The sequence below is a fragment of the Bos indicus genome, chromosome 23 (assembly GCF_029378745.1).
Source record: "Bos indicus isolate NIAB-ARS_2022 breed Sahiwal x Tharparkar chromosome 23, NIAB-ARS_B.indTharparkar_mat_pri_1.0, whole genome shotgun sequence".
NCBI classification, from domain to species: Eukaryota; Metazoa; Chordata; class Mammalia; order Artiodactyla; family Bovidae; genus Bos; species Bos indicus.
In genome coordinates this window covers 46,646,946-46,668,520 of record NC_091782.1, presented here as the reverse complement: position 1 = coordinate 46,668,520, position 21,575 = coordinate 46,646,946, and the positions used below count along the sequence as shown (strand labels likewise).

The 21,575-nt window shown below is 46.1% G+C and overlaps 2 protein-coding genes across 4 annotated transcripts in view; one reads left to right on the top strand and one right to left on the bottom strand.

The window, feature by feature from the left end:
• The window catches only part of TMEM170B (transmembrane protein 170B), a 211,123-nt gene extending 205,282 nt beyond the window's left edge, over positions 1-5,841 (top strand). The window contains exon 4 of the mRNA XM_070778398.1: positions 5,540-5,841. The gene's annotated coding sequence lies outside the window, so the exon portion shown is untranslated. The remainder of the gene's footprint in view (positions 1-5,539) is intronic.
• Positions 1-20,605, bottom strand: part of ADTRP (androgen dependent TFPI regulating protein) — a 67,314-nt gene extending 46,709 nt beyond the window's left edge. Inside the window, exons 1-3 of one of the 3 annotated variants that reach the window (XM_070778394.1) lie at positions 20,001-20,593; positions 7,554-7,688; positions 5,839-5,940 (exon numbers count right to left, since the gene is read on the bottom strand). In XM_070778394.1, the coding sequence (XP_070634495.1) occupies positions 5,839-5,940; positions 7,554-7,688; positions 20,001-20,153 (390 nt within the window). In that variant the 5' untranslated portion in view covers positions 20,154-20,593. Of the gene's footprint in view, positions 1-5,838; positions 5,941-7,553; positions 7,689-20,000 lie in introns of all 3 variants that reach the window. The other 2 variants (XM_070778393.1, XM_070778395.1) reach the window with 2 other exon arrangements.
• Positions 20,606-21,575: the final 970 nt, after the last annotated feature.

Sequence of the window (21,575 nt, the reverse complement as noted above, 5' to 3'; positions counted from 1 at the left end):
ATCACTCCTGAATATTCATTGGAAGGGCTGATGCTGAAGCTGAAACTCCAGTACTTTGGCCACCTGATGCAAAGAACTGACTCGTTTGAAAAGACCCTGATGCGGGGAAAGATTGAAGGCAGGAGGAGAAGGGGATGACAGAGGATGAGATGGTTGAATGGCATCACCAACTCGATGGACATGAGTTTGAGTAAGCTCTGGGAGTTGGTGATGGGCAGGGAAGCCTGGCATGCTGCAGTCCATGGGGTCGCAAAGAGTCGAAAATGACTGAGTGACTGAACTGAACTGAACTGAACCTACTTAGGTTCTATTTATCTGTCTTGGAATTTCAGGGAGGTTTAGGATCTTCTGTTGTGAGTTTCTCCATCCTGGTTATTCTCTAGCATCCTCTTGGTGGTATTGCACATGGTTCCCATGGAAGTGGGGATTAATTACATCACACAGGAGGGGAGAACTGCTAGCAAACCCTCAAGGGCACCAAATGATTTCACTTATTCAAATTCCCAGTAACTTCTTAGAAGACATGTATAATTTTTGGTCATTAAAAATCTTTGACCTTGATTTTGAAATTGGGATGTATTTTCTACTGGTGTTCTTCTATTTAAAAGGCAGCCCCTTGATAGAGTATCACTGGATAATAGAATTATTAAAGAAAGCTACTCTTTAGCACACATTGGAAGTTCTCTGAATTGGGATTAAAAAAAAAAAGATATACTTTCACCATTCTGGTTCCTGCTCTCAAGTGATGAAGAAAGCAGGCACTGTGATTGATTGGTTCTAGTTATATAAAACTCTAAGTGGACTGGTAATCCTTTGGAAGTTCATTATCAGAATCTCCTCTGTTTACCTTAAGACTTCCTGAGGGGCAAGATGGCTTTATTGTCCTTACTCAGCTTACTCTGCCTTCTAATCCCAGCTTAGCTTCTGATTTCACTGCTGAGTTTTAAGCATTCATTTAACTTCTCAGTGTTTCTCTAGTCCCATTGGAGAGCCTAATCTACTTTAGATTAGGAGATGAATGGAAAGAATAAGGTATTTTAAAGCAAGAGGACAATTTATAAATAACACTGTAGTGATTAAACCTGAAAAAAATACCAAAGTAAATATCAAGGTGTGATGAATGATTCTAGTGTCATTCTTGCCCAGGAGCTTTAGGGCAGGGCTGTGAAAAAGGATCTTTCCTGTGGTTACAGCATTGACACATCCAGTCATTGGCTTAGCTAGAGCCGCTCTTCCCTCTGCAGAGTCACATGACAAGTTATTTCCCAACACCCTTCTCTGGTCATTGTTGACAGTCACAGCTTTTTTTTTCTAACGTGGACTTGGTCTAGAGTACAAAATGTTCAGAGAAGATTTAAGAATTTAATGGTGCAACAGATGTGAAGGAGGAGGAGACCATGGACCGAGGAACGCAGGCAGACTGTCGATGGGCAAGGCGTGGAAACAGACTCTGCCCTAGAGCTGCCAGGAGGGGCGGTGCTCTGACACCTTGAGTTTATCCCATTTAAGACCCGTTTTGAACATGTGGTTTAGTCGCTAAGTCATATCCAACTCTTGCGATCCCATGGACTGTAGCCTGCCAGGCTCCCCTGTCCATGGGATTTTCCAGGCAAAAGTACTGGAATGGGTGGCCATTTCCTTCTCCAGGGGATCTTTTCCACCCAGAAATCAAACCCAGGTATCCTGCATTGCAGGCAGATTCTTTACCAACTGAGCTACGAGGGAAACCCCTTGAACTTCTGACCTCTAGAACTGCAAAATAATAATTTGTACTGTTTTAAGTCATTAAGTTTGTGTTAGTTTGTTACAGCAGCAGCAGGAATCGAATACATACAGCACTACCAAGGCTCTCCTTGGCCCCCTTGATCAAACTTCTCTCCTGCAAGTCACCAGAGATCACTACTGCAAATCCAGTGATCATCTTATAGTGACATAATATTTGTCAAATGACGAAATACCACTCTCCCCTTTGACACAGTGTAGTTCTAAAACCTTTATGTTTCAAGTCTTTGGTCTCCTTCCAGTCTAACCCCTCTAGTTCATAATAGACTTGCCATTGCAGTAAGACCGTGCAAAGCTGATCATCACCTTTAATTGACATTTTTCTATCCTTGCTGTATATTCAAACCAAACAGTAACATCGGTTAAATGCCTACATCCACCATGGTCAGGCTGCCTTATTTAAAGTAGATCAACCTGACTGTTTTATTGCTAAGCATTCTCCAGTCTTCATGAAAGAAGGGAAAGAAACGACAAAGTATTCCACCAGGTTTTGCCAGGAAAACATTAACTCCTCAGGCATTATCTAAAAGACTACTAAAGATAGAACCAGAAAAGACAGATTTAAACAGCAGGAGGAGGACTCAGTAACTGAGGAAACAGTTAGATCCTAACCTGGGGTGTCTGGGGAACTTATTTCTCTGGAAATCAACCTACATCATTCAGGTTTCTCCAAATGAAAGGTGAAAATATCAGAGAACCCCACCCACCCCCGCAGAGGCCCTCTGCATTTGAAAATACCACCCGATTATTGAGCATGTGTAGATAAGCACCTTACAAACTACGAAGGACTGCACAAATATCAATAATCCCAGGGCAGCAACGCAAATGACAACAGGAAGGATATTCCAAAGCTAAGGAATAGCAAACGCAAATGCTGTTGTGAAATGAAAGGCCCTTTCAGGAAAGCATAACACTGGATTTGTACAGAAGAAATTCTTATAGTGTGGAAAGAAAAAAAGGAACAATACCGGTTCCTTTTAAGGCCAGGCCCAGCCCCACGTGGAGACAGCTAGATCCATGCCGGTTTGATTACCCATCGTCACTTTGGCCGCCACAGTGGTGGTTTCTGGGTATTTTTATTTACTCATTTGAGTTGTCACACGAGGACACTGTTACAATGTAGGAAGTGTTGACAAATTAACCCAGTAACAGTCATTTCTGTATTTTTTTGTACCAGTATTTAGAAAATTAACAGAGAGCATTCCTTGAGGCCACAGACCAGGAGACTTTAATACTGAGGACAGAAAATGTCCAGAGTAAGGGTGGCAGGCTGGGGGAGAGGGATGAGAGGCAGTCGTGAGCACACTGGATGTGGGTCAGACATGAAAAGGAGCCTGGAAGTTTGGGGATGATCCCACTGGGTGTACCCAATGCTGGTTTTGCTGACACCAACATTGTCACCAGAAATGGTTCTCTTGAGAGGTTCTCCAATTAAATTAACAAAATCACAGAAGAGTCTGTGTCTGACACAGGGCAGGTTGCCTTTTTTGCTCTCTTTTTCACTCTCATCCCACCTTTTTTGACCTTCACGTTAAAGGATTCGGGTTACCTGATTGGCCAAAAGTCAAGGAGCAGGGTCAAAAGAAACCCCCAATTGTGAAGGTATGCAACTATTTTGTGTTCTCTGTTGTATAGTATCTGCCTGGCTAATTAACTGATGGATAGGATGTACATTATCAAGCTGTCTGCTTCCAAAAGTACCAAAAATCCATATGGCTGTTTAGCAAGCTCACAAGTGCTGGGCATCACCATCACAACTATTTGGAAGAAACCTAACTTTACTTCCATGAGGGAAAATGGTACCCCAAAGAGGTAGGAAGCTTGAAATAGATGTAAGAAAACTACTAGCTGGGCTAACAAAACCTCGAAAAGGTATTTATTCGATATATGTATTTGGCTCCAGATAAAAGACACTTTCAATACTCTGCCTTTTTATTTCAGTAACGTCTAGCTCAGTCAGTTGTCTCAAATAGCTTCATTTTCTTAAGTAGTGCTTTGGCTTATTAGCAGGCAGATGGGGGTTTTGGATTTTTTTAAGTGAGAATTCTCACTTTGCTATGTTAATCAGCAAAGTGACATCTTTTTTGATTGCCTGGTGAATTATGAAACCAGATCAAACCAAAAGTTCTGCACTTACTGTAATATAAGGTGACGAAGAGTGAATCAGCCTTGGATTTAAATACTGTCCCACTTATGAGTTCAGTGGCCCCAGGTAAATCACTTAAATTTTCTGAGTGTTTTTTAAATTTGGAAAAAAAAGTCAGGATTATAGTTGTTATTTAAAGAAAGTTGTGTGAATTAAATGGGCTCCTATTTGAGGAAAAGGCTTAACACAGTACGTGTGTGTGTCTGTGAGTGCAGTCTCGGTCATGTCCTGCTCTTTTCGACCCTATGGATTGTAGCCCCCCAGGCTCCTCTGTCCATGGGATTTTTCCAGGTACTGGAGTGGGTTGCCATTTTCTCCTCCAGGAGATCTTCCTGACCCAGGGGCTGAACCCACATCTCCTGTGTCTCCCAGATTGGCAGGCTGATTCTTTACCACTGAGTCACCTGGGAAGCCCGTTTAACAGTGTAAGTGCCATCAAATATTCAGAATATTCCCTATGTAAGGGTTTCAGATTAATGCTCATGGGAAGCTGGGACGGTGAGGAGGTGATCTGACACAGAGAAGGTTGTAGGAGGGGTCTCTGAGCACTGGGATTTATTTAATACATTTGGTCCTGAACTCTAAATGCGATTGGAATTGTATACCTTAGTTAATAATTAGTATCTCACTGAGAACATATTTCAAGTGAAAGTATGTTTTTTTCCTAAGGGGCAGGCCGTGTGGTAGAGCAGAGTTAGTGGACGGAGCCGCTTTTCCAAACTGCTAATCGTGTACGTTTTGGACAGTGGAAAAGTTGAGGGTGCAAGAAAGTCCGTGAACCCGAGGAGCCTTGACACACTGTTGTTCAGTTGCTCAGTCAAGTCTGGGTCCTTGTGGCCCCGTGGTCTCAGCATGCCGGGTGCCTTTGTCCTCCACTGTCTTCCAGAGTTTGCTCAAGTTCTTGGCCATTGAGTCGGTAATGCTATCTAACCATCTCCTCCTCTGCTGACCCCTTCTCCTTTTGCCTGGACACGCAACTCCCTTGTGATTTCCCGGAGGTTTTTAAACGTCATTTGCTTCACAGACTCTCGGACCTCCTTCTGAACACCTGACTAACATGGAAATACATTTTGTAAATATTGAGAAGTGGAGCAAACACTCTGAACGATTGCTTTGTGCCCATGACTCAGACCTCCTCCTTCATCCCAGACCTGGGCAGTCCTGCTCCAGCTCTGCTTGTCCAGGCCACTGTCAGGGGCATCCAGATACTGTGACCTGAATAACTCAGAACAGGTCCTGTTTACTCTTCAGTTCCTCAAAAATAAATGCATGAATAAAAAAATCAAATGGGAAACAGAATTATGCAGAACACTTTGTGATAAATGTTCCTGATCAGGTATTGACTAAGAAATTACTTCTGAGCTGTGACATATGCTTTGAACACTTGGGTGGTTTGGTGGGGGAGGTGTTTAAGTATAATCGACAGGAATTACATATTACTTTCAGGAGTACAACATAATGATCTGACGTTCGTATGTACGGCAAAATGTTTACCACGGTAAGTCTAGTTAACATTCAGGATGGATTAATTTTAAAGCTTGCTTGATTCAATTCCCAGGTAGGAATCTCATTACACGTTATTAATATTTGCTGAAGGTGCTTCTCTTTCAGGACTGGAACCTCCAAGAAGTTGCCTGTCCGTTTGGTTTCATGTCTTTTCGATGACTTCATAAGCAACTTGGCAAGAGTTTTGCCTGGACATCCCATCTGCTCTCAGTGATTCTGACTACAGCAGCACTTTTTGTTCATGTTCTGTGTGCTCTTTAAATAAACAGTGACAGGGTGAAGCGGGAGGAGTGAGTGGGATGCCGGGGCTTGAGGAGAAGCTTGGAAACATAAATAAGGCACTTGGAGTTCTCAGAACAGAGTCTACTGCTTTTCAGGATTCACTAAATTTTCCTTTTACTCACCATTCCATGATTCAGCCACACTGGAAAGATGTTATCTAGGGCCTTAGGGTAAACGAGTTCTCTATCATAGAGAAAGAGAATCCAGAATGACAGAAATACAAACTGCAAAATAGAACAGAAAAATAACACCATTAGGTTTATTTTCAATCAGCGCTTCCTAAGATAGTTGAGAAACATAGCAAAATAAAAATAGATACCAGTTTTAAAGATACATTCTTATATAGAATTATTAAATGAAGGAAAAAATTATTAATCACAGAATTACAACTCAGTCTCTGGGGACTTGAGAGAGTTAGGAATCAGTTGTCATTGTGGCAGGCAAAGAGGATGTAGAGAAACAGAATTTGCAGATCGTTAAGTCATTTCATTTTAACCAATGACTTTTCTCTTCTCTAAGCTTCCCCAGGAGGTTGAAAGCAGCCAAATGGAGTGGCTAAGCCTTACGGCTTGCCCACTCTCTAGGTAGGCGTGGCCAGGGGAGCAGGGAGACGGGGTCGGGGTTGGGGGGGAGGATAAGTGACAAGCCCCCAGGATAATCCACCAAGCTAGTTAACTGACAGTTGGATCTCTTTCTTGCTCAGAACGCTGGATTGATCTCCATCCTCTTGTACCCCTTGGCTATCTTTTCAGTCTCTGCCTTCCATGCTACAAAATCAATGCAGAGATAAAAAAACAAAACAAAACATTAATCTTCTGATTGTCCTATCTTCTTAAATTCCAAAGGCTCAATTTCTAACTCTTAGAAAAAATGAATAAACTCCATTGTTAAGCAACTTGGGCTTTAGAAGATTTTTGGGGGTGGAGGAGAAGGTGTCCTGCAAAGTAAGATTGGAATGCCAGTACTTGCTCTGCCATCTGAGAATTCATTAGTGCTTGGAGAGTTTCATGCTGGATTTAAGTTTAAAGTCTCAATACTGTAGGAAGCAGGACAATGACAGGTGGAAGGAGATAGTCATTTTTCATTACAGGCCCTGCTGGGCCGCTGGCGTGCCTGGCTTCAGTTTGTTTTCATTCTAACTACTGAATGAGATCGTGAGTGATGTTGTAGAAATGTGGACAGTACCAGCTACAACTGCCCCTGGCATATGTCTTGCTTTTTCCCGATGTCCACTCATTCAACAAAATGCATGAGGCACCACCCACCTGGGCCCCACCCCAGGTATTTCAGACAGACTGTCTCTCTCCTCTCAAAATGTCAACTTTGGAAGGTTTCATACCTTTTTTAAAAAAATGGTTTCCACTTGCAAAAGTAACAAATGCTTATGGTTCAAGTGAAACCAAATGTAGGAAAGGCAAGTTATTCATCTCCCTCTTTCAGTTCAGTTCAGTCGCTCAGTCGTGTCCGACTCTTTGCGACCACATGAATCGCAGCACGCCAGGCCTCCCTGTCCATCTTTAGCACCCTCCATTCCCGTCATCTTGTTGGAACCAAGGTTATCTTGGATGTATTTTGGTTAAGAAAGGTCCTTTAGACTTCCCTGCCAGACAGTAATAAGGATCTCATATCAAACATTCACAAAGATACAAAAGCTAATGATAAATCTTGGCAGTGATGTGTCTTATTTCCCCAAGACACTGGGCAGTGCAATGCAGTCCTCGGGCTATTTATGCAAATGCAGTTGCCATGGATTACAGTAATGGGCTCTTGCTGCCTAGGAGAACCGTTGGTCCATATGACACATGCATTATATCACCTGTATATCTTTGTAACTTACTGTGGATATCGGAAAAGCCAGTGTGGTGAAAAGCAGGTCCCTGAAGGCCGTTACAAACTTAATGTCTTTTTTCCCTTTGGTTCTTTTCAGCACATCTTCCAGGCAGGCCACCCCGAAGAAAATGGCCTGCAAGACCTAAATTCATTACAACAAATGAGCACATTTTCATTTCCTTTAATTAATACATTCTTCACTGACGTGAAGCGCCATCCCTCTGGGAGCAGGGTTGATTTGAGAAGCAGGGGGCTGCTGGCTGTTCTGGTTGGGAGCCAACTGGAAGGCTGGTCTTTCAGCTCACTGGGCCCTGACCTTGCTCACTAAAACGGAATGTGTAAAGTTGTTTAGGGGATAATAATGTGTACAGTAGTTAGCATAATGGACTTGAGCGAAAATGGAAACAGAATAGAGTCCGCTTAACAGGAGAATGTAATGAGATAGATGCCCTGGCTGCACAGAGGAGGGGAAAATCAAGTAAACAGCACCAGGGCACAGCACCAGACTCAGTGGTGGATGTGTTCTGGCTCCTTCCTCGGAAGAAAATGGCTTTAAAAGCCTGGTGCTGCAATCTCATTAGAGAAGCCAGAATCAGGGTCAAGAGCACCGCGAAGGACCTCTGTGCTCCCCCGGGGGACACCCACACAGCAGCATCTTGCGTGTCTGAGGAAGAAGCCAGTGCCCCCTCCTCGCCTCATTAAGAGGGGACTGATTCATGAGAATGTATGGCAAAACCACTACAATATTGTAAAGTAATTAGCCTCCAATTAAAATAAATAAACTAAAAAAAAAAAAAACACCTAAAAACAAAGAGGGTCAATCTGAAGGCTTTGCAGAGACTATCTGTCTGAGGGAGTGATTTCAGTCCACAGGGATAGAGCACCTGGTGGGCTCGGGTACATCTGAGTACCTTGAGGGTAAAACAGAAGCAGGCTGTTACGGAGCACCAGTCTGAGTGCCCTGCGTCATCCTGAAAATCCCCACTGGCTATCTGTGTCCCATATGGCGGCGTATGTGCTTCCCTGCTTCTCTCTCTGTCCGTCTCACCCTCTCCTTCCTCCCCCCGCCCGTCTCTGTAAGTCTGTTCTCCTCGCCTGAGAGGGGAAAGGTGGGAGGTGGGAGGGAGGTTCAAGAGGGAGGGGACATATGTACAATGGCTATGTACATACGTACATTGGCTATGGCTAATTCCAGCTGATATCTGCCAGTGAAAGTGAAAGTGTTAGTCACTCAGTCGCGCCTGACTCCTTGCGACCCTAGGGACTGTAGCCCACCAGGATCCTCTGCCTGTGGAACCATCCCAGCCAGAATACGGGAGTGGGTTGCCATTCCCTTCTTCAGGGACCTTCCCGACCCAGGGATCAAACCTGAGTCTCCTGCATTGAAGGCAGATTCTTTACCGTTTGAGCCACCAGGGAAGCCCCCCCTGATGTATGACAGAAATGAAACCAATATTGTAAAGCAATTATCCTTCAATTAAAAATAAATAATTTTTTATTTAAAAAAAAAGAAGCAGGGTCGTTTTTGAGGACATAGATCACAATCAGAGCAGACTCTGTCCATTCGCACAGTTTGCCACAAACCCACAGCTTCTAAAAAGTGTCATGACAGTACAGACTAGGAGCTGGTTTTGAGTTATTGCCTCAGAATCCATCCTGTTCCTTGAGAGCTCTGATTGGTACAGAAAGAACAACCTGGACTCTGCTCCGAGTCTGAGTCAGGCAAGTTCTGGTACCTGGGCAGTTGGACTAATTAATGATCAACCACGTCGGTGGCTGGAAAACAATCTCGGTGTCCGGGACCCTAGAAGACCTCTAGCCAAGCTGGCCTCCTGCCACTCCTGCGGCAGCAGGGGTGAGCAGGAAAGGACGCTGGGGGAAGAGGGCAGGGACGCTCCCACCTGGGTCCTCAGACCTGCAATGCCCCCCAGTCTGTTAGAAATGAGGGTGCTCAGCCCCTCCCCACCCCATCCCCAGCCTGCAGAATCAGAGACTCTGGGGATAGAGCCCAGGAATTTGTTTTCTAATAAACTCTTCAGGTGATCTTTTTAAAGGCTTAGGTTCTAGAACCACTGGATTAGACACAAATTTATCATTTACAAATCTTACTGACTACTCAAAACTATGATAGCTGATTTGGGGGTAATAGTTGACTTTTATTGATTTCCTGTTGTATGCCAGGCACTGATCTAAGCTTTCAGTTTCTTGTAGCAACCCCCTGAGGTAAGTAGTATTATTCCTCTCCACATCCCATTTACAGACGAGAAAATTGAGGCTGAACAAACTTGCCTGAAGTCTCATGGTTGATAAATATCAAGGCCAGGAAACCCAGTTTGTTTTTCAAGCCAGACTTTACAACCCACAAACAAACAAACCACGTGTCAGTTGTCTAAGAACAAAGATGAAACCACTGTGGGAGCTCAGACCAGAGACCACTGTCTCCAGGTGGGAGAATTAAAAATGACTCCAAAAAATCCCGAAGTCTGATTCTCAGCCCCCAAAGATTCTAATGTAATGAGTCTTCGGGTGCAACCTAGCTTCAGGATGTTAAAACATTCTCTCGGGTGATTCCATCAGAGCAGCCAAGGTTGAGAATCACTTGTCTAGAGGAACTTGCTTTTGCAAACGCAGACCTCGCAGTCTCCAGGGAGGCGGGGCTGCCCAGATGCAGAAAGTGAAGCTCCATGGTGGAATGAGGTTTCTGAAGAGATGACAGAAGGAAGAGGAGAGAAGCAGGCAGCCAAGGCTGAGGAAACACCCTCCTCTAAGGGGCAGGAGGGGCCGCAAAGTAGCCAAGAATGACCAGATGATAGAAAAGCAGGAACATGCAAGAACGCCTATCTGACCCTGAGGAGGAAGCTTCAAGCCAGAAGGGGGCCTTCCAGCGAGGATGGGTGTGCAACAAAGTGTGGGAAGTCACTTCAGTCGTGTTGGACTCTGCAACGCTATGGGACCCTAGCCCACCAGGCTCCTCTGTCCATGGGATTCTCCAGGCAAGAATACTGGAGTGGGTTTCCATGCCCTCCTCCAGGGGATCTTCCCCACCCAGGGATCGAACGCATGTCTCTTTAAGTCTCCTGCATGGGCAAGTGCGTTCTTTACCACTGGCACCACCGTGGGCAACAGTTTTAAAGGCCAGGAAGAGGCTGCCACCACCCCCGGACTTGTCATTCACTCCTGCTGTTCTGCCCCTTCAGAGCTGCAGAACCGGGGGGCAGCCTCTGCCCGCGGAAGCTGGCTGCAGAGGCCTCTCCTTCCTTCCTCCCCAGCGGCCTTCAGCTCGCCCCCCGAGGACAGCGTAGGCAGCTGCTGGAGTCAGGGAGGGCCGGCGGGGGCCTGGGCCCCGGTGAGGAGGCCTGCACCGTTCTGTCAACACGGCAATTCATCACGCGCTGAGCACTGAGCGTCTGCCAGGTTTTCCCTCCTCGGGGAGAGCGGCCTCCGCCCAGCATGTGAAGTCCACGTGACCGCTTTCCGCAGGGACCTTCCTCGTGTCATCCCACGTCAAGCGCATCCTGACTTTCTCTTGCCTTTTCCCAGTTGCAGAACACGGAAAGTGGGCTCTCACCGGCTCTTACTCACAGCCTCCGGGGCTTCTCCTTCTCCGACACAACTTGAGCCCACAAACCCATCAACCCTGTCTCCCCTCTCCCCTCAGCTCGAAGGCGGACGCTGCCTTGGAGAGATGCCCACTGTGGACGTGAGGCAACCTTGTCTCCACTGATCTCCACCCGCAGTGCCGCGCCACCGTCTGCATCAACAAGGAGTCTCTATGGGGCCCTTGTGGAGGAGCCCAGGAGGCAGGGGATAGGGGGTTGCCAAGAGAAATAAATAAGGGAGAGTGAGGGCTTGAGGGTTTCCCAGGTAGCCCTAAAGGTAAAGAAAATGAAAGGTGCTCAGTCGTGTCTGACTCTTTGAGACCCCGTGGACTATACAGTCCATGGAATTCTCCAGGCCAGATCCTGGAGTGGGCAGCCTTTCCCTTCTCTTGGGGGTCTTCCCGACCCAGGAATCGGACCCAGGTCTCCCACATTGCACGTGGATTCTTTACCAACTGAGCTATCAGGGAAACCCTCAAAGGTAAAGAACCTGCCTGCTAATGCAGGAGGCATGAGAGATGCAGGTTTGATCCCTGAGTTGGGAAGATCCCCTGGAGGAGTGCATAGCTACCCATTCCAGTATTCTAGCCAGGGGAATCCCATGGACAGAGGAGCTGGTGGGCTACAGTCCATGGGGCCACACAGTCGGACGGGACTGAAGCGACTGAGCAGGCACACAGGGCCTAGAGGATGCTCACAGCAGAGCTGGGAGCAAGGAGAGGGAGGCTTCAGGGAAGGCCTTGAGGCCAGGTTTGAATCAGCTCACAAAACGGACACTCGTCTGCTCATTCTCTAAGGATGATACACTGGAATGTTGAGAAGACACTCACAGAAAGAATAGTCAAGGGGAACATGGCAGCTGTTATGGACTGAATGGTACCCACTCCCCCACCCAAATTCACATGTTGAAGTTATAACCCTCAGTACCTCAGAAAGGGGCTGTGTTTGGACGTAGGGCCTTTAAAGAGCTGATGAAGTTAAAATGAGGACGGTAGGGTGGACCGGTGTCCTTATAAGAAGAGGAGATAAGGACACAGAACCACACGGAGGGTAGACCACGTGAAGACAGGGAGACGCAGCCGTCTGCAAGCCAACGAGAGAGGCTTGTAGAAGCAACCCCGCTACCGCTTGGTCATGGACCTCTGGCCTCCAGAACTCTGAGGAAATTTCTGCTGTTCAAGTCCCCTAGCCTGTGGTGCGCTGTTATAGCAGCAAATTAATACAGTAGCATTCAAAGAGGATAGGACCACTGGCCACCTTTTATGGCTCTTACAACAAAACTACTGTTGTTTACATTCCTCAACTATTTTGGCTGCTCAGAAAAGCAGAGCTGATGGTATCTTCTCAGTCAGGGTTTACTTCAGAGTTGCTGTCCTCTAATTTATCTTTTCTTGCGTAATTCCATTGGCTCTTTGATGCCTTCTCCTGAAATGCTGCTGATCTAAGTTTGTTCACGGTCTTCCATTTTTATTGCTAGCTGACAAACTTACCACCTGGGAGAGCTTAATTTACATTTTTTATAACTAGTGCAATTTAAGAAACCACAGCTAAAGGATATTCAGTTTTTACATTTGTACGTCTTCACAAGATTCACAAAAATCTTGAGAACACAGAAGCTTATTAACCTTTCTAAGCCATCAAGTTTATTTTCCTTGCTTTAAGCCAGAACCCTATTAACCTATCCCAGGAAATGAGAATTGCTTCATTTAAAAATAATTCCACAGAGGGAGATTCCACAAATTTCCTGAGCAAGGCATTACAGCTCTGATTGAATGAGTCAAGTAATACAACGCCCAGCTCAGCTCTCCGTGCCTGACTCAGACAGGCTGGGACTTTCTCAGGTCTCGCCTTCAGAATGATGCAACACTTGCACTGGAGATTAATCCAGAATAAAGCAGCAAATGGGGATTAGTTCTGAGGAGTTTTATTAATATATAACTGTGGTGGTCAGGGTGGTGGCGCTTGGGGCAAGTAGAGGAAGCCTTTGCCAAATGGATCTGAACTGGGGCTTCCCTGGAGATCTAGTGGTGAATTAAGAACATTGAGGGACAGGTTGGAAGGAAGATATATTTGTCAGAGTGCTTGGCCCGTGTTGTGCAGCTGATCACAGCTGGCTTCTGTGTAGGGGAAGGATGGCCATGGGGTAGACTGTCTTACCAGTGGGGTGGGCTTCTCTAGAAAGTGACTCTTACCACTGGGAGTCATGTTTTAATCATGTGCAGCCAACATTCACAGAATGTCTGTTAGGTGCCAGAAATTAGACATGATACAGACCAGGGCAGGCTCTATGTTAATATGTCTTTATTAGGAAGAAGAAGAAAGAGGCGGTGGCAGAGGAACCGTTTCTGTACATTGACTCACATTTTGTGGGTCAGGTTCCTCGAGAAACAGCATCTGAGATGCTGAGAGCTACCTGCCGAGTGTTCAAAGAGGAGGGCTCAAGAGGAAGGGAGCCAGGAAAACCGGAAGGGCAGTGCAGCTGAGGGCCATCAGCTGCTCTCGCACTCTGGGAAGGAGCTCTGGAGCTCGCTCTGCCTTCAGAGTTGTCCTGGAGGCCAGCCTCTGGAGCCCAGGTCCGCTGGTCACTGGCCTTGAGCCCTGGTCCTGGCTGCTCCCTTCTGCCGAGGACAGCTGCGGGACAGGCGCTCGCGTGTAAGGAATCAGCAGTCAACCCTCCTCCCAGGAGCTGGGGATTGAGTACCTTGAGGCTGGGAAGGGCAGGAGTCCGTGCGCCACACCACACAGCCACTATGCACGAGGCACAGAGAAGGTAGGTAACTCACTCAGGAGAACATGGCAAGTGAGGGGCACCCAGGAAGCTAGGCCTTCCTTCAGCCACTAGTCTTTATACTGTGCAGAGTGAACTTCCCAAAAGGTTGTCGTGGTTACTCAATAAATTGCAGTTCTTTTATTTGGGTGCTGGTGGGGACTCTCCCCTCCTATCAGCCCACATTCTTTCCGCTCTCTGAGAGGTAAAAGCAGTGATCTCAAGCTTTTTTGTGGAATAGACAGTTAAGTATATTTATTTCTGACTCTGTTGAGCTTGAGAGTGAATATATTAGACTGATGATGGAAATCAGAGGTTGGTCCCAAGTATGGAAGTGGGCTCTGTATACTGTAAATGAATCCCTGTCTTCTCACTGTTCACGGGTTACCTTGGACTTTGGACGATGAGATGTCCCCAAGCATCTCTCTCCCCCTGGCCCTGCTCTGCCATCCCTGAGGACCTATGCACTGGAGTTGCTGTTGTCATCCTGAGAGCCTGAAAGTGAAAGAGAAAGTAGCTCAGTCGTGTCTGGCTCTTTATGACCCCATGGACTGTAGCCCACCAGGCTCCTCTGTCCATGGGATTCTCCAGGCAAGAATCCTGGAGTGGGTTGCCATTTCCTCCTCCAGGGGCTCTTCCTGACCCAGAGATCACACATGGGGCTCCTGAATTGGCAGGCAGATTCTTTACCATCTGAGCCACCAGGGAAGCCAAAGAGCCAGACAGCTTGATGATACTCGAGTCAGAGCTGCCTGACTTGGGCAATTTTATATGAAGAGCAGAGGGAAATATCAGTGCCTCTGTCGATGAAGTGGGGCGTGGGAAACAGGGAGGGGCTTGCCCAGAATCTCCCCTGGAGATCCCAGTTATGAGGCACCACCTCCAACCACGTTTCAGAAGGAAGTTTATTTTTCAAAAGAGGAAAATCCAGCAAACTCTATGAATTCTGCAAGCCAATTTAAATTGTAGCTGAAAATTCCCTCTATCTCCTCTCCCCAGCTTGCATTCCCTGGGGAATCCAGGACCACCCCTGGATGGAAGTGGAGCAGACAGAGTGGAGGGAACGTAACGTTTGTGGAAGATCAAGGCTCTGGAAGCCCTGCCAACATGAGCACCCGGAGGGTGTCCGACAGCACTGCCTGATCTCCATGCCCAGCTTCTGGGAGCTTTCACATTCAGTGGGATTCACTGCCCTCTACTTGAGCCTGCAGACTCTCCCCTAGGGTGCCGCCCCCACCCCCTTGAGCATCCACTGGGCCTCTGTTACGTAGATAAAGCAGGGACTCCACTGTGGGCCTCTGCCAGCTGGGAAGTTGGAGCACAAAGCCCATGGAGGCAGATACTTGAGCAGTGAGGCACGTGGGTGATCCTTGCCTGAATCCATGACCCACCACCCATGGTGCTCAGGGAGGGGACTGATGTCCCACAAAATCCCCTCCCCTCTGCCCCACCCCTGCTCTAGCTGAGATGACTAGAAACTCACCAGCATTCTCCCATCTTCTCATTCCACTGTTTACTGCTTAACACCATTCTGGGTGCTTCCCTCATGTCAGGTCCTTTGTCCCTCACAGTCAGTCTGTGGTTAAGCACTATTTTTTTTCTGTCTGACAGATTTGGAAGTAAGAGACAAAGAAATATCCAGCCTGGGGTCAGGAGTGGTAGAACCGAGGAGCTGCCCACAGAGCCCATGCTCCTAGAGCCAATGATAACCGCTAGGCTATGCTGCCTTCCCTCTCCACAGAGAACTGGCTGCCTCTTCCCTGGGTCAGTTTACTCCCTCAGAGACTCACATCTCTCCTCTCCTTCCTCTACTCTCCTTAGGCACCAGGCAGGAATCGGTCATGGTGACCAGTTCTCCGTGAAATTCCCACAAATCACCTCACGCCCCAGGCGTCAATCCTTTGAATCCCCTGAGGTGGCCTCAGAAAGAAATGAGACACTCTTAGAATGCTGACTTGTATTAAGTCAGACTTTGTTCTCAGGGTCCATAATGGATATTCAGCCCACTAGAAATTAAGGCTGTCTAAAGAAGTGCGGGCATGCTAAGTCACTTTAGTCATGTCTGACTGACCCTTTGCGACCCCATGGACTGTAGCCCACCAGGATCCTCTGTCCATAGGATTCTCCAGGCAAGAATACTGAAGTAGGTTGCCATGCCTTCCTCCAGGGGATCTTTCTGACTCAGGGATCGAACCTGCATCTCTCATGTCTCCTGAATTGGCAGGCAGTTCTTTACCACTAAGAAGCCACCTAGGAAGCCCCATTTAAAGGCGAGGGGTGTAAATTTCCTGGAAGCAGGATGGGGTACTGACTTCAGTAAATTTACGTAAAATAAATCCAAGAGTGTTATAGTAAGTTATGAGACCTCTGTGACTTTATAAATGCAACCATTAGTTAATTAGTCATTTGCTAACACTAATCATTAGGAAACACGATCCTTTAAGACCTCAAGAGCTACAAATTTTAAGGCCCAGTATTTCACGTGAAGTCACATATTTGAAGTCTGACCTTAAATTTATCCTCTAAAACATATTCAACCCATCTTTATCAATTGGAAAATGCTTCATTAAGTCACACTTTCAAGATGACACCTAGCAAAAAGGAAACAGCTACAGGTAAGCCCCTCTCTGCCCATTTAAAGGGCCTGAAGCTGTCCGAAGAGACTGTACTGCTCAGGAATGCAGAAAAGTCTGAGGTCAAGTCCAGTCAATATACAAAGGCACCAAATTTTTATTATGGGGATAATCTGTGCCCATCACTGTAATACAGTGGAGACTCGTAGAATGTTAGGGCTGGTGAAGACTGGAGATCAAACTACTGTTCTAGAGCTATTTACAAATTGAAATGTTAAGAATCACATGTGGGTGGAGATGTGCAAACAATACATAAATAAGCAGAGACTAACAGATGCTGGAAAAACTCAGGGAAAGGGAAAAACAAATCTGGAAAAAACAAAGAGGCTCAGCAGAGATTTTTAAGGAAGATCTGAGATTTCATGTGGTCTGGGAAAGCAGCAACGTGGTGGAGAAGCAGGGGGGCCTTTTGTTCAAGGAGGGTGTGACTGTGGATAGAGCAGTGACCGCAGAAGCCTGGGGACCAATGCTGGAGAAGACACAGGGTTCCCGGAGACGGACCAGCCTTACTGGGGAGGCGAGCGCCAGAAAGAGAGCGAAGTAGGCAGTGAGCTCCTAGATCAGGACTTTCGATTGATCCTGTGAGGTAGGAGGGAGCCACTCTAGTTTCTTGACTAGCTGACCACACTTCCCAATCAGGCTCACGATGTTTGAAACAAAATAAAACCAAAACCATTTGTCGGGAAGATTAATCTGAAATCTGAGTGATGGATGGTTGGACTGATAGTGAGAGGACAGTGAAGAGATGATCTGGTCATCTAGGTACCAATTAATAAGTGCCTACAATGAGAGGGGCGATACGACTAGGGGAGAAGGGGAGAGCCTAGCAAGAGGGGAAACAGGACTTGGTGGTTCATTACTCATATGTGGCTCATACATGAAGTCACGTATTTGAAATCTGACCTTAAATTAATCCTCTAAAAATATTTTTAACCCATCTTTATCAATTGGAAAATGCTTCATTAAGTCACATTTTCAAGATGACAACTAAAAAAAAGGAAACAGCCACAGGTAAGCCCCTCTCAGCCCATTTCAAAGGGCCCAAAGATGTCCAAAGAGACTATACTGCTCAAGAATGCAGAAAAGTCTTCCTTTTGTTACTCAGGGAATTAGCACTAGGAAATGTGTCTTTGACAGATGAGTGTCTTTCTCTGGTCTTGGAAATGTGATGGCTCTGGGACATGTAACTGAGCTAGAAGTCACTAAGCTGGTTTGAGGGAACAGGTGATGAATCTGCTGTTAGCCACGCTTAGTGTGAAAGCTGAGTGCTGAAGAATTGATGCTTTTGAACTGTGGTGTTGGAGAACACTGTTGGTGTTGCAGTCCCTTGGACTGCAAGGAGATCCAGTCAGTCCATCCTAAAGGAAATCAGTCTTGAATGTTCATTGGAAGGACTGATGTTGAAGATGAAACTCCAATACTTTGGCCACCTGATGCAAAGAACTGACTCATTTGAAAAGCCCCTGATGCTGGGAAAGATTGAAGGCAGGAGGAGAAGGGGACGACAGAGAGTGAGATGGTTGGATGGCATCACGGACCCAATGGACATGAGTTTGAGTAAGCTCCGGGAGTTGGTGATGGAATGGGAGGCCTGGAGTGCTGCAGTCCGTGGGGTTGCAAAGAGTTGGTCACGACTGAGTGACGGAACTGACCTGAGAGTGAGATAGGACAGCCATACTAGAATTTAGATGTGATTAGATCATGAGTCCTGGCTGACACTGCTCCCTTTACATTGACCATTCTTAATATAAAGCAAATAGATACAGAAAGCTGAGACTTTTGCTGTATTATTCTAATTCGACAAAATCATTTTTTGTTATTGTTTTCTGCTTACTTGTTTTCATAAAATTCTACGATTGAAACAGGCAGTCACTTTGATGTTTTTCAAGCATGGCAGAGCTGTACTCAGGCTTCCCAGGCGGCACTAGTGGTAAAGAACCCGCCTGCAACGCAGTAGATAAGGGTTTGATCCCTGGGTCAGGAAGAGCCCCTGGACGGGGGCATGACAACCCATTCAGTATTCTTGCCTGGAGAACCCCATGGACAGAGGAGCCTGGTGGGCTACAGTCCGTAGGTTTGCAGAGTTGGACATGACTGAATCGACTTAGCATGTACACAGAGCTCAAATCTCAAACTTCAGGTACCAAAGTCAGATTACCAGTGAGGAGGAAGCTGAAATTCCAGGCCTCTGTGAACTGAGCTTTCTGAATTTCCTCTCCTTAGCATTACAGAGAGTCATTTTTTTTTCTTACCATGCATTACGTATGCCTGGATCATGATGCCAAAGAATTGGAATCAGATACTTATGTTGCACCCTACATTTAGGTTAAAAATTTCAAAGCTTAAATTAGCATCTCCAAAGGATACAGCATTCTTAGCTTTTAACTCCAAAAATAATGTTACATATTCCCCAAATGTTTTTTAGAAATCTATTTTTCTCCCGTTCACTTATACTTCATCATTTCATTCATCCCATTGTGGTCAGCTGGGCTAGGAAGAGAAGAAAGGAGCAAGCGATATGATTGGTTTGTGGATGGTTGAAAATGTGCATTTGCCATTTGGTTGGGTGATTTGTCCTTTAAGATAGAGCCTGAGCCTATAAAAAAATTGAAGTGGGATCTGAATGTGGCAAAATGTATTTGCTTTTCTTAGATAAATCTGTTAGTCTGGGTGTGCTGTAAAATGGCATTATTCCTCCACTGGAAATTGCACTTCCTACGCAACATATGCCACTCTGCCTTCCCTCACAGACTTCCCCAAGCAAAGTTCAAAATCTCTTCTGCATATGTTGTCAATGTCATAAGGAAACCATGAGACTATGACTTTAGTTCCTCGTTTAGGCTCATCTGAGAAGCACTTCAGGGTAAGATTCTTTTTTTTTTTTTTCCTGAGAAGGAAGGATTTATTACCTGTAGCAGGTAAGGAGAACACTGGGGATCTCTCCTCAAGTAGTGTCTCCCCAGATAGCAAAACTGGGGAGGTTTCAAGCTAAGGGAACATGCATATTCATGAGGGGGCTTGAGCAGAGGAGAAATAAACATCCAATGGGGGCAAGGAGTTGTGGACACAGCAGGGGAAGGAGTGGGCGGGACGAACTGACTAATATCTGATTCCAACTGTTGTATGGCAGAACCCAACACAACATTGTAAAGCAATTATCTTCCAGTTAAACATTTTTAAAAATAACAATTTTTAATAATTTTTTAAAAAAGAGATAAGTTTCTTTAAAAGAGAATTTTAAAAAGTGTTTCACAATTAGTCAGCACAAGAGGTAGCTATGGATAACTCCCAAAGTGGGTTTCTCAGAGCAAATTGCCAAGTAAAAGAGAATGCCCAAACTCACAAACTATGAAGAAGAAAGATCATGGAATTTTGTACTGGATAAAATCAAAGGGTGTTAACGTTTAAGGCACTGATATTAGAGACAAATAGCTTGCTTCCTGATGCGTACTTACCAGATTAAGGAATGTTAGGTACTTCCATTGTCCCCCATTTAGAAAGATTTGGGATTTCCGCGGATCCTCTGCTTCTCGTGAGATATAAAAGTTGAGGAAGATATACCAGCTCAAGACAAACAAGTGATATACACACGTAGATGTCCTCGTCATGGCTAGGTCTAAGCAGAGAGCAGTGAGCAGCTTCCTTCCAGAGTCCTTGTAACAGCAGAAGCCCTAGGGCAGGCCAGAGACGAGCACCGTAAAACACACCCCTCTGGGACTGACAACTCCAACGCAGCTGGGTTTTGCTTCCCTCATAGGCTCCTGTTCCTGATAAACGTGGGGGACAGGATTATGGCTGAGTCTCAGATGCCTTCATTTAGAAAATAGCAGGGAATGTGCAGCTTTGCTCGTGCATTTCAGTATTTAGGCTTTGAAGAGGGCAGGGAGCAATGCAAGAAGTGCCCTTTGCACTATTTGGCTAGGGTGGGGCATGATTAAATGACCTCATCGGTAAGTCAAGTCTAGTGAAATATCCTCACAGCCAGATATTCTCTTTTCTACCCTGTCCTTTGGGGAAAGGGAAGCGTGAGGAAGTTGCCATAATATATCCTGAGAGAATGAGAATGAGGTTGACAAACCTGGTGGAAGAGATTGGTGGAAGAGATTGTGGGTACGTTTAGCACACAGACGGGAGTAACTAGAAATGGGAAGGGTGTTGTAATCTTGCTCCGAAGGTCTCTGAGGCCCTCTGAAATCTGAAATAACCTTTGATCCTCTATCGATCAGCCCCAGGGTTTTAGCTGCCTCCCCCCACCCCCCCGGATTTTTATCTGTATGCTAGAGAACCAAGAGTTACTGAGAGCTGTCCCACACACTCCATTTGCATAGGCATTTCTATTCCCTGGGAGGGAAGAAGTACGGCAAGAGGTCTGTAGCCAGAGAACCAGGAAGAGACGTGTGGCCATGACCCCAACATACCTGAATTGGACACCGCTGGAAGGGAATGAGGGTCTCTGCATTGCCTTGGAGTGGACAAGAATATGCTCAGGCTGGGCAAAGTTTTCAGAACTGGGCCCTGCCACAGGCCCTACAGAGGGGGCCTCAGAAAGGTCTGGAAGTGTCTACCTTGTGACATCACCAGCTTGTTTCCCCCGGGCAACTGGCTTGGAGGGTTCTGAGCAGGTCCCTGAGGGAAGTGCTCCTGGTGCAGTTAGTAAGTCTGGAGTGGGCGGTGCTTGGTGATTTAATCAGAGCTCGCAGGAACTAGGGGAAAGAACAGCAGGCTGTACCTGGAGTGCAAAACACAAGCAAACTACCTCCTAGGAATCACTGGATCCTAGACATCAGGTGCTAAACACGAGGGAAGAGCAAGCCTGAGCCAACAGTATAAGGTCTGCATTGGAACCATTCTCAAAGGAAAGGGCAGTCTGGGAAATGAGAAATATAAAATCCCATACACAGGTCCACAGCCCAAGTTAACACCGAATATAACAATATTGCCTAATATAGTACTTATCGTGTGGGAGGTATTGTTCCAAGTGCTTTGTGCAGCACTCTAAACACCGCTATGAAGCACGTTCTAGTGTAATC